The 12618-nt window shown below is 44.0% G+C and overlaps 1 protein-coding gene across 2 annotated transcripts in view; it reads right to left on the bottom strand.

The window, feature by feature from the left end:
• The window catches only part of IARS1 (isoleucyl-tRNA synthetase 1), an 86696-nt gene that overhangs the window by 12836 nt on the left and 61242 nt on the right, over positions 1–12618 (bottom strand). For both annotated transcript variants that reach the window (XM_084899004.1, XM_084899003.1), the window contains exons 26-30: positions 9598–9772; positions 7421–7533; positions 5662–5757; positions 4756–4932; positions 3963–4068 (exon numbers count right to left, since the gene is read on the bottom strand). In XM_084899004.1, coding sequence (XP_084755130.1) covers positions 3963–4068; positions 4756–4932; positions 5662–5757; positions 7421–7533; positions 9598–9772 — 667 coding nt within the window. The remainder of the gene's footprint in view (positions 1–3962; positions 4069–4755; positions 4933–5661; positions 5758–7420; positions 7534–9597; positions 9773–12618) is intronic.

Below are 12618 nucleotides of genomic sequence, written 5' to 3'. Positions count from 1 at the left end.
TTAAGAGAGATAGTTAGAAATGTCGATGAGAGAGAGTCATCGACCAGCTGCCTCTTGCACACACCCCAACTGGGGATGTGCCCACAACCAAGGTACATGCCCTTAACGGGAATCGAACCCGGGACCTTTCAGTCCGCAGGCCAATGCTCTATCCACTGATCCAAACCGGTTACGGCACACATCCCTCTGCTTTTAAGATGTTTTCTTAACCATAAATTCTCTGAAATTTGACTACGCTCTCTTGATGAAGATTCTTTTGGGTTTTTCGTATATGCAGTTTCCTCAACTTCTTGAATTTGTAGCTTATGAGTTTTATCAAATGTAGGAAGTTGTTAGCCATGTCTGTATTTTGTTAGTTTTGTCTCTTCTTTACTTTCTCCCAGAATTCATGGACAAGATTGAACTTTTACTGCCCTACAGGTGCTTGAGGTTCTGTTTGTGGAGCACTGTCCCACACCCCAAAAGACTGCAGGTTCAATTCCCGGCCACGGCACACACCTAGGTGGTGGGCTTCACCCAGAGTGTCATATTTCCCCTTACTCTTTCTGACAAATGGATCCGTTCTCTGGTGAGGATTACACAAACAAACTCTCATTCTGGGTTTATAACCACTCCCGCCCGGAGCCCGTGGGGTGAGGTATATAACAGAAGCGGGATGCACCACAGGCGGCGCAGGGGTGTCCTCACATGTCCTGAGGGGTTACGGAAGAACAGTGTCACACAGCTGGAGACAGGATCTCTTTCTTCCAATGTCTTTTTAAAAAGTCTTTTAAACTTATTATAGTATCATTTTTAATCCTCACCTGAGGATGATTTTTATTTAGAAAAAGAAAAGCGAGAGAAAAAAATATTGATCTGTTGCCTCCCGTAGGTACCCAAAATGGGGACTAAACTAAGGTGACCACAACTTCCCGCTTTTGGCGGGACAGTCTCGATTTTTAACAATTTGTCCTGCGGCGTTTTTAAAAAAAGTCGATTTTTGGAAAGATTGGAAAGATTCTTTCCAAAAATCGAGACTTTTTTTTTTTTAAAATGCCACGGGACATGGAAAAAATTGTTGAAAAGCGGGACGATCTGGTCCCCTTAGACTAAACCCATAAATTGGGTTATGTGCCCTGAATGGGAATTGAACCCGGAACCCTTTGGTGCACAGGATAACCCTAACCAACTGAGCCACTTGGGCAGGGCTGCATTTTATTTTTTTAAACATTTCCATTGATTTCAGAGAAGAAGGGATAGGGAGAGACGAGACAGAAACATCAATGAGAGGGGATCATGGATCGGCTCCTCTTGCATGTGCCCTTGTCCAGAATCGAAAGGACCCTTCAGTCTGCAGGCTGACGCTCTGTCCACTGAGTCAAACTGGCTACAGGCATTTAAAAAAAAATGTATTTTATTGATTTTTTACAAGGAGAAAGGATAGAGAGTTAGAAACATTGATGAGAGAGAAACATCAATCAGCTGCCTCCTGTACACTCCCAACTGGGGATGTGCCTGCAACCAAGGTACATGCCCTTGACGAATTGAACCTGGGACCCTTGAGTCCCAGGCTGATGCTCTATCCACTGAGCCAAACTGGTTAGGGAACCATTTAAAAAAACAAAGACAAAAACAAACCAAGTTTTACTGTCTGTGTATCAGAATGGATAATTTCTATTACTCTATCTCCAGTCCACAGATTCTTTCCCATCTCCTTGAAAATGTTGTTTACCTCATCCATTGAGTTTTTGTATTTTAGTAATATTTTTCAGTTTTAAAATTTTTGTTTGATTTTTCGTTTATTTGCCGAGACTCTACTTTTCATTTTTTCCTATTTTGTTTATAATTATTTTGGGAAGCATTTTTATCATGGCTGCTTTATATTGTCAAATAATTTTTAACATTTCTGTTATTTTAATGTTCATTCACATATATTACTTTTTAAATTTTTTAAATTTAGCACCAAGCCATGGGTTATCTCTCGGGACAACTGGCACAAGTGCCGCAAGACCGGGAGCAAGAGAACGCCTTGTCTGACAAGAAGCGAAAATGTGAGCTGGGATGCCCCGCTGCCAACACTGAGATTGGACCCCGCCGCATACACAGTCCGAGTGCTGGAGGCTGGGTGTGGGCAACTTCTCCTGGGGCTCGCAGAGCAAGGATTGCTGATGTTGTCCACAAGGCGCCCACGGCCTCCCAACCACCAGCCTCCGCACCAAACCCCGTTAAAGAGCTGCGCCGTGCTTGCTGACAGCACACCGTTCCAACAGTGGTGAGAGTCCCACTGGGCACTGCCCTGGGCCGCAAGGGGGCCAAGCTGACTCCTGAAGAGGAAGTTTTAAAACCAAAAATGATCACAGAAAATTCAGAAGAAATGTGATGAAGGAAAAAGAATCCACAAGCAGCAGTCTTCTCGAGGAGCAGTGCCCACAGGCGAGCTTGTAGCCTGCATCGCTCCAGACCAGGCCACACGCGCAAAGGGCTGTGAGCTGAGGGCAGAGAGCTGCAGTACTACCAGGAAAACCACTTCCCGCCCATCTTAGCTCAGGTAATCAAGGTATTTGTTCTAAAATAAAAACGATCTTCTCAGTTCTTGGTATGATGCCTAAATTTCAGTTAAAACCTGGACATGGTAGGTTTTATGAGCCCGGCTCTTAATTAAAATCCATTTTAGCTGACCTTGTCTGACATCGCAATGCCAGGGGAAAGGCGGTACTGCTTTATTGCTGCTTAGTGGCAGCTAAGTCCAGTTTCCGATCACTGACACTCCCTGTCACTGCTGGGCACGGGGACAGTGATGTGACAGGAGTTCTTTCTCTGGGCTTTCAGTGACAAGCCTTCCTGGCTGCGAAGAACTGAATGGCCTCCTCACTGCTCTCCGAATGGCCTTCAATGCTAGCTTGTCGGGATGTATGTGGCCTCACAGCCCTGGGGAAGAGATGCCCTAGTGCACACGCCTGGCAGAGGGCTGGCTGGCAACCAGGTGGGATGGAAGTCCGAGCTGCCCGCCTGGTCTCTGCCACCGCACGGCGGTTGCTGGAGCTCCGCAGCTCGGCAGAGGCAGGCGTCTCGGCTCCCCACTTGGCCTTGGTTAGTATGAGCAGTGAGGTTACAAAATGTTCCGCTGTGTTCGCGGGAAGACAACTGAAAGTTTTCTGACTCGCTGGGCTGCAGGATTTTGCCGGAGTCTTTCTGTTCACGCTCACTGGCATTTTCAGACTGCCGGCTTCTTCTACTCCAAGTCTGGAGGCAAAAAGAAAACCCAGAGAACACAGCGCTGTTTGGTGGCTTGGTCCCTCGGTCCCTGGCTGGTGTGCCTTCTTCCCTGCACTTGGAAGGGTCTTGGAAATGTAAGCTGCACTTTTCTTGTTTGTAAGGCAAGTGCCGGACTTAAGCTTTGTTTGCCTAGGAGTCCATTTCAAAGACAGCTGCGCCCAACACACGTCACCAGCCACTTGACTGGACAAAGCCAGACGGAGCTCCTGCACTGCGGCTCCCTTGCTTTAGGGACTGTGGTTGATTTCAGAAACTGACATTTGAACTACTGTTTTCTTTCCCAATACTTTACAAGAGAGGAATGGGGACCAGTCAGGCTGGCTCCAGGAGAGGGACAAGCTGTCTGTTCCATCGTCCTGGGTGCAGCCTCCCACCTATGGTCCCCTGCGGCTGCAGCCAGCCCAGGTCCTGAGTGCCCATGGCTGGCTGGAGGGAATCCTGGGTCCCAGGTGCAGGGCAAGGCAGAGGCAATTAGGGGCGATCAGGCAGGCAGTGAGCGGTTAGGAGCCAGCAGTCCTGGATTGTGAAAGGCAGTCGGACATTCCCCAGGGGTCCTGGACTGGAGAGGGTGACCAGGCTGAGGGACTCCCCTACCCCTGTGCACAAATTTCGTGTAACAGACCTCTAGTTCTATTATAATAGCTTCAAAGATATTCATAGGTTTAAGTAAAAAATAAAATACAGACCAAGGAATTACTTACTCTTACCTTGCTCACTGCCATTTGCACAAATGTGAAGATTGACATATGCACAAGCAGGGCCAAGTACGGAGGATCCCCTGGTGAGTGTAATTTCCAGGTCAGACCCCTTTAACTGAACAACAGAAAGAGGTGATTGCAAAACTGCAGCAGCTGACCACAGGGCACTAATAATGCAGCAACCATTTCTTTAAGAGCAAGAACTTTCTACCATTCTGAGAGCATATTCAATGCCACCATTAAAACAGTCAAGGGCTACATTCCCCCTTCTTCTTTTTACCTTGTTTGTTCAAAATATACAAAACAGACAATGAAACCTTATTGTAAACTGCCCCACTGAAAAGATAGTCATTTTCAGCGCATACCTGTCTATCTTAGTTGTCCTATACCACGTAGGAACAAGATAAGAAGCAAACGATTAAATAAATTACTGATAGATTTTCTTCCCATATTATAAACGACCAACTTCTAGCTGTGCCTTGTTATCAGATTTCCATAGTCACCTCTAAAATGTACCAACAGAAAATGAAATTTTAGTTTTATGTATAACCTACTACCTTAAAAGTTAACTGCAGTTTAATAACTATTCTCAAAACACACAACACTGACTTGTGTAGTTTAGACACAACTGTAAATCCTGGCTGCCTTCCTTCCCCTCTCCTGTTCTGGACGTCATCTCTCTGACCCTCCTGGCTGCCGGCCAGAGCCATTGCTACTGGGGAGACTGAATTATCAAGATGTGAGCACATAAACTTAACATAAAATTTAAAACGGAATCTCTTAACAGTTTCACAGAACTCACCTGCATTTTTTCTTGAATAAGGATTTTATCTGATATAGGGACTGGATATGGTTTCAAGGGAGCCTTTATAGTGGCAAATATGAACTCCATGTGGCTTTCAATAATGGTGTTTAGATAATTTCCTTCCGATTTTGCTGTGTAATAAACTGTTATTTCATCAGTGGGAACCAAATTGCACTGAAAGCACATAGGGAAAAAGTAAAACGGGAAGCACTTGATTAGTCAGCAGGTACGGTGCTGTGGACCAAGGCTGACAATTCCATGCTGAGTCATGGTGGGAGGGCCCAGCCTCTGTCCTGCCCACCTTGGGAACTAAGGCGAAGGCGTGGTGCAGTGAGAGCCATCTGAACTCTGCGCCAGCCCGGAGTTGGAAGCGGACCCCTCAGACCCTGAACTACAGGTTTCAAACCTGGCCTCCTGAGGAGGGCCAGTGGGTGCCCACCTCGGGATAGCAGCTCCCTGGCTCTCTCACCTGGTGAGGGCAGGCAATGGGCTAAGTCCCCGTCCTGGCTCCCAGCTCCTGAACAAGGAAGAATCAATCCTTCTGTCCAGATACAGCACTATCTCCCCTGAACGAGAAGCCATTTGATGCTGACCTGACTGCACCTCTCCCCTTCTCAGACCCTAACGGTCCTCTGACGGCCTTCTGCACCCCTTGGGAGGGCAATGAATCCAGAAGATGGTTTTGGAGAAGCCCAGGGAAGTGGAAACAGGAGGAAAAGGGGCACAGGCTGGCTGAAAGCTCCAGGCAGAGAAACCAAACACCCGCACTCGGCTTTTCCTGGATGAATAAACTAATTTTCATCAATTACCTTGGTCTATACTACCTACCTCTCCCATCCTCCCAACACATAAGACAAAATAAACCAAACTCCAAATCGGCAGCTTGCTCTCCATGTGACAAACCTTTTTGCGAAGTTTCTGGATGCGATTGATGACCTCACGAGCCACCCCTTCATCCACCATCGCCTGGTCAGGGGTGACATCTAAGAGAACCAGAGCCTGCAGGAATTAACAGAGCATACCATGACAATTGAGTAGAGAAAAACAGTTTTTTCAAACTCAGCAAAATGCGATTTAAAACTAAATTCTGGGAAGTCTGATATGCAGCACTCTTTATTCACAAAACTAAGCAAAGGACACAATTAACCTAGTTTCTTTCTAGTTTGATTCCTGCTTGTAACCAGCGATCCTGCAGATCTGGAGAGAGGGCAGCTTTCCCTTTTCTTCTGCAGGATGTGCTCACAGGAGACCGTGAGCCCGTCTATCAGTCTCTCAGCTCTGCTCTTCTGGCCTATTTAATGAATAGTGTCAACTCTTCTCATAAAAACATCAGTAGCATAAAGCCTGTAGATCAGCTTTCCAAATGGATCTACCACAAACAAATGAATTAAAGGCCCTACCTGCTATTTTCTTAAGCCATGACCCCTTTTTATTCTTTGGTTGATTAGTGGGAGTCAAGAAGCAAGTTCTACAATGGACAGTTGTTTTTATATGAGTTTAAATTGCCACCTTCTTGTCAACTTTTCTCTCTCACCTATTCTGAAGGTTGTCAGTGATGATGTACTAATGTAAGTATAACTTCGATTAGAGGGGAATATACTTGCAAAGGAGGTAAGATCACCATTTATCATAAAGGAAACTCAATCAGAGAAGTTAAATTTTGCAAAGGTGCAGAAACCAGTACTGGAAATGGATGAGGAGTCGGGGCCCCGGCCCACACCGATGACTTCAGGCCCTCCCTCCCACTGCTGGAGCCCAGGACTGCGCCCACTGCGTTCACACTCCTCTCTGCCCTTCTGGTCCCTCCCTCACTTTTGGCTCTGAACCAGTCTGCCTACATGCTGTCTACATCTAGCCTGAGGCCGATCAAAGGCTTGAGGAGGCTGACCTCTTCAGCCCAAATGCTCCTCCCCTCCCCTCATCTGGCATGTTAGCCACAGAAGGCCTCCATCAAGCCCCCACTCCCACAGTGGAGCCCCAACAACCTATTGATCTCGAGAAGTCTGATCAGGAGTGAAAGGAGATGCTGTACTCCATCACAACAAAAACGTCAACCCCAGAATCCAAAACTGCCCGCACTCCCTAGCCATCTGGCCACACTGGCTGGAAGCTCTTCCCTGTACTTATTTCTACCAGATCATGTATCAGACAGATAAAATATGGCTCACTCTCTTGTCTCCATGACTGGCTTATTCCTTAAAGAGTGGGATAACATCTGACTCATTTTATTATGACCTCACACTTAGGACAAGTACTCCCATGTAGAAGTCACTGGTTAAAAGGCATATGTACAGAGCATATCAAAGAAGAGTTTAATAAGCCAATGTAAAATGAATAACTGGTTTATTTAACACCAAGACAGCTGCAAACACTTTCAGGAAAGGCACAGGTACAGTATAATTTCTCCGCTGTGGTCTTATCCTTTGATTGAGAAATGCTCTAGGGCACATGTGTCGAACACATGGCCCGCGGGCCAAATCCAGCCCGCCAGGCCTTGCAATGTGGCCCGCACCGCGCTGTCATCACTGCACTCCGCTGTCAGTTTATGACATTGTCAGTTTATGACTGTTCAGTAAACCATTCGGCCCGCGATTTAGGCTGGATTTTAGATTTTGGCCCCTTCTCTGAGTTCGACACCCCTACTCTAGGGAATAGAAAATACCTGAGCATCCGAGTGTGCTTCAAACTGCGTTGTCTCAACTGTTGCTTGATCAAAAGTGTACAAGAGGCGAATGTCATCTTCATGCAATTCATGGCCTTCCACAACGATGGTCCCTAGTACAGATGCAATTGCCAAGGTTAATCAGTCCCTCTTCCTCCACAAAACACCCTGCTACAAGTACATTGTGCCACTTTTTGATAAAATATTCGTAGCAGCCCTAACCGGTTTGGCTCAGTGGATAGAGCTTTGGCCTGCAGACCAAAAGGACCCAGGTTCAATTCCAGTCAAGAACATGAACCTTGGTTACAGGCATATCCCCAGTAGAAGGTGTGCAGGAGGCAGCTGATCGATGTTTCTCTCTCATCGTTGTTTCTAACTCTCTAGCCCTCTCCCTTCCTCCCTGTAAAAAAATCAAAAAAATATTCGTAGCACTAATCTATATAGGCTTCATAATATCAAGTCCTTCTAACCCAATGTCTCCAGCTGTATATAAACTCCCAGGTCCAAAGACATGCCAGGAGGCCGTGAATCCCCACCATAAATACAGACTTCAGAATGTAATGAAGGATACAGTCTTTAGAGTCAAATCAAACTTAGGCCCAGCCCTCAATGATGGGAGGGCCTCGGTCCCATTGTGTGCCGAGCAGCGTGCCATCAGGAAAGTTAGATGAGGTGAACAGTGTGATATTCTCAGTGCCATCCCTGCCAGCCCAAGCAGAGGAAGCTGGCAATGCCCTTCTTCAGAAAGCCGTGTGGTTACCATCATGCTCTTGGTCTCTGAGCACTGGGCTGCCATTCTTACTTCCTGTCATTGGGATCTCAAAACTATTTTGCTGTCCATCAGTGCAGATCAGTCTATTCAGAATCTACAGTATAAAAATGGCTGCCTTTTGGTTTCAAATATGTATTTCAGAAATTTTTGACATTTTGGCTACCTACAACTTACATCCTTAACTGGAAAGTTGATCAAAGATTTTCACTAAATATAGCAAGTTAAATTAGTTATGACTCAACTTTTAGTTGCTAGCTTCTCATAAAGATCTCCAGATAAATTTTATCAATTTGAAAATTCTTAAGGACATTTCCATCAATTTCCATAATCACTCATTTGAGCTGAGTTTAAACATCTTTTCATGTCACTTCTGTGCTTATGATTTTCTACTTTCAAGGGAGCCCTTAACAGCTTGCGTCCCAGGACAGCTGCTGATGCTAAGCAGCTGTCAGAAGGCCAATCATGATTGTAATCACGGCAGAGCCGATAACTTTTTTTTTTTTTTTTAATATATTTTATTTATTTTTTACAGACAGGAAGAGAGAGAGCTAGAGAGCTAGAAATGTCAATGAGAGAGAAACATTGACCAGCTGCCTCTTGCACACCCCCTACTGGGGATGTGCCTGCAACCAATGTACATGCCCTTGACTGGAATCGAACCTGGGACCTTTCAGTCCGCAGACAGACGCTCTATCCACTGAGCCAAACCGGTTTCGGCAACTTCTGAATCCATGGATGGGAGAGAAGACAGCCGACTCCTTTCCTAACCTCCTCTCAATGTCCCACAGGTTTCTATTCCAGCACTTACCAGAACAACAATTGCCTCCATATGTCTTCCATGTCCTCCAGCAAGCACAATGAGAGCAAGGACAACGTCTGTCTTATTACTATTAAACTCTATGCTGCCAGTGCTACCCAAACAGAAGGTCTTTAAAAATATTTACTGAGTGAATAGAGCCAGCCTTGGCCAGTTAAGAGGCCAGTATGTGGATTATAGAAATTTTAAAGAAACTGTGACAGGTTCTGACTTAAGTCATCATCTTACCCCCCTCCTCCCAATCGCACCCTCAAGGGCTCTGCTTTCTTTTCGACGAGGGCAGATTATCTGGGCCCACATTAACATCTGTAGAATTCAATGGTAACCATCTGATCCTGTAATTTCTACCTAGAAATTTAGTCCAAGGAAAACAATTTCATAACATATTCACATGAAAACATTCATTGAAATATAACATAGTATTAAAAAGAATGAAAAAAACATAAGGCACCAATAATAAAAGACTGAGTAAAACCATTATCAGGTATCCTTATAAAGGCAAATTAGACAGGTACTGAAATAGCATTTTATGACAGTGAATGCCAAGCAGAAGCCTCCCTGAGCCGAGGCACCATCAGTGACACTCACCACGCTTCTGGAACTGCTCCAGCTCCTCACTGCTCAGCTGCTTGATGGATGTCATCACTGCTTTGAAGGCTCCCTTCAGCCGCTTCCCCAGGATCATGTGATCTGGCTCTGCCCTTAGGCGAATACCATACTTGTTTTTATCTGTAGACAGGGTAACCTTTCGAACATTCAACTCCTATGATTGGTAGACAAGATGAAAAAACAAGTGAAATGACATAAATGTCGACAAAAAAGTGCTCACAAATTTTGATAGTAACATTATTCACAATAAACAAAAAGTAGACAACCTCAAATGTCCATCAGCTATGAACACAGTTTAGAAAATGCTGTCTAAAAAAAAAAAAAAAAAAAAAAAAAAAAGTGGACAACCTCAAATGTCCATCAACTATGAACACAGATAAAAAATGTCGTCTGGCTCAGTGGATAGACTGTCGACCTGCAGACTAAAGGGTCCCGGGTTCAATTCTGGTCAAGGGCACATGCTCAGTTATGCACTCAATCCCCAATAGGGGACATGCAAGAAGCAGCCTATCAATGATTCTCTCTCATCACTAATGCTTCTATCTCTCTCTCTATCTCCTTCCCTTTCTGAAATCAATAAAGACTTACATATATTTAATGTGGTATATCCATACAATGGATTCTTATTAAATAATATAAAGAAATGAAGCACTAACTCATGCTAAACATGAATAAAGTGGAAAATGTCAGAATCAAAAGACCATGTATCATATGATTCTATTTGCAGGAAATGTCCAGGGACAGAAAGCAGGTGTGTGGTTGACAGGGATGGTGGGATGTTGAGGAGAAACGGTGCATTAATTTCAAGGATACAGGACTTCTTTATGTGGAGATGAAAATGTTATAAAATTGTGATGATTAGTTGCACAACTCTATAAATTCATATTAGAAACCATTGAAATGAAAGATATGAAAAAACGTTTCCTGTCCTGCTCAGTCAAAATAGTTTAGCATAAAATCAACTAAAAACAACTCTAGAAAAAGGTTCTATCTCTCAAGGGTAGGTAGTCTTTGCTCAAGCCATTTCAGAGCACCACAGGTTAAGCAACAAGAAGAATCAGTTAACCAAAACATTTCATGCCTCCATCATGTTATTATCACTAATGAAACAGGAGCTGATGACAGCACAGGAAATGTGACCGAAGCAAATTGTAAGGAAGTGTTCTAGTTTTCCTATTATACATAATTGTGTTACAAACCTTATTATAGTGATTAAGATGTTCTATTTAAATATACTCTATTTTGCCGAAACCGGTTTGGCTCAATGGATAGAGCGTCGACTTGGGGACTGAAGAGTCCTGGGTTTGATTCTGGTCGGGGGCATGTACCTTGGTTGCGGGCATATCCCCAGTAAGGGGTGTGCAAAAGACTCTCTCTCATCGATGTTTCTAGCTCTCTATCTCTCTTCCTTCCTCTCTACAAAATCAATAAAATATATTAAAAAATAAAAAAAATAAAAAAATAAATATATTCTATTTTTATCCACATCTGAAAGCATTACTTACAAAATTTATAACTCTTTACTTTCTAATATTTTCTGTAATTCTCTAGCAATAGTCTATCTAATAAAAGAGTAATATGCAAATTAACCATCACTCCACAACAAAATGGCGGTGCCCATAGCCACAAGATGGTGGCACCCAGTCCTCTCAGCCGCACTGGAGTCCCCCAGTCTCAGGTAGGGCTGCTGCAAGAGCTTACGAAGTGGCCTGGAGGAATGCTGTGAAGAGGCCCTCCTGATCCTTTATGAAAAACAAAACAATCTCACTCCCCACAGCGCAATTCCCTGCCAGGGGCAACAGCCTGGAGTCTCAACCACTGAGTCACACCAGCCAGGCAGATATGGAGGAATCTTAAATGTTTCTTTTCTAAAAAAAAAAAAAAAAAAAAAAAAAAAAAAAAAAAAAAAAATATATATATATATATATATATATATATATATATATATAAATATAAATATAAATCTTCTCAATATACTTGGGTATATACTTCTAATATATATATATAAAATTGATTTTTTACAAAGAGGAAGGGAAAGGGATAGAGAGCTAGAAACACCTATGAGAGAGAAACATCAATCAGCTGCCTCCTGCACACCCCCACTGGGTTTGTGCCCCCAAAGTACATGCCCTTGACCAGAATCAAACCTGGGACCCTTGAGTCTGCAGGCTGATGCTCCATCCACCTAGCCAAACCTGTTAGGGCTGTCCAATATGTTAAAGAAAAACCCTATCTAATAAAGAGGGAATATGCAGGGGAGGGTATTTGGGGGTGACCAGGTTGTTAGGGGAGGGCCGTTGGGGACTGGAAGGGGAGCAGTTAGATGTCGATCAGGCTGGCAGGGGAGTGATTAGGGGGTGATCAGGCTGGCAGGCAGAAGCAGTTAGGGGCAATCAGGAAGGCAGACAGGCGAGCAGTTGGAAGCCAGCAGTCCTGGACTGTGAGAGGGCAGTCAGACAACCCCCAAGGGGTCCCAGATTTTAGAGAGTGCCAACTGGGCTGAGGGACACTCTAACCCCCCCACTCCCAGTGCACGAATTTTGTGCAACGGGCATCTAGTAAATATTATATTTTCTACAATACAATATATATTTTTGTAAATCATCATGGAATAAAACTTTTTTGTAGGGTAACTGACACTACTTTAAACTATTTGATCTAAAAATCTCCCCTTCTAGGAATCTATCCAAGGTCCATACTCTGACACAGGCACAAAGATACATACAAACCTTTTGTTTGTAATAAGAAACCTAAATTTCCAACAATAAGAGAGAAGAGAAAGTAATTATGATACAACCAGAAAGTAAATATGATGCAGCTGTAAAAAGAATAAAGTACATCTGTATATTTTAATCTGAGGTGCACTTTAATGTATGAATAGGTATATAAAATGCTAGGGACAACCCGGCCAGAAGACAGCCTAGTGAGCATGCTTAGAGGGGGTGAGATTCCAGGGAGCAAATGGGATGGGAAGGACTATGCTAGAGCTTGAACTATTTA

This window comes from Pipistrellus hanaki (assembly GCF_964339955.1).
Source record: "Pipistrellus hanaki genome assembly, chromosome: 11".
NCBI classification, from domain to species: Eukaryota; Metazoa; Chordata; class Mammalia; order Chiroptera; family Vespertilionidae; genus Pipistrellus; species Pipistrellus hanaki.
This window is presented reverse-complemented; position numbering and strand designations above follow the sequence as displayed.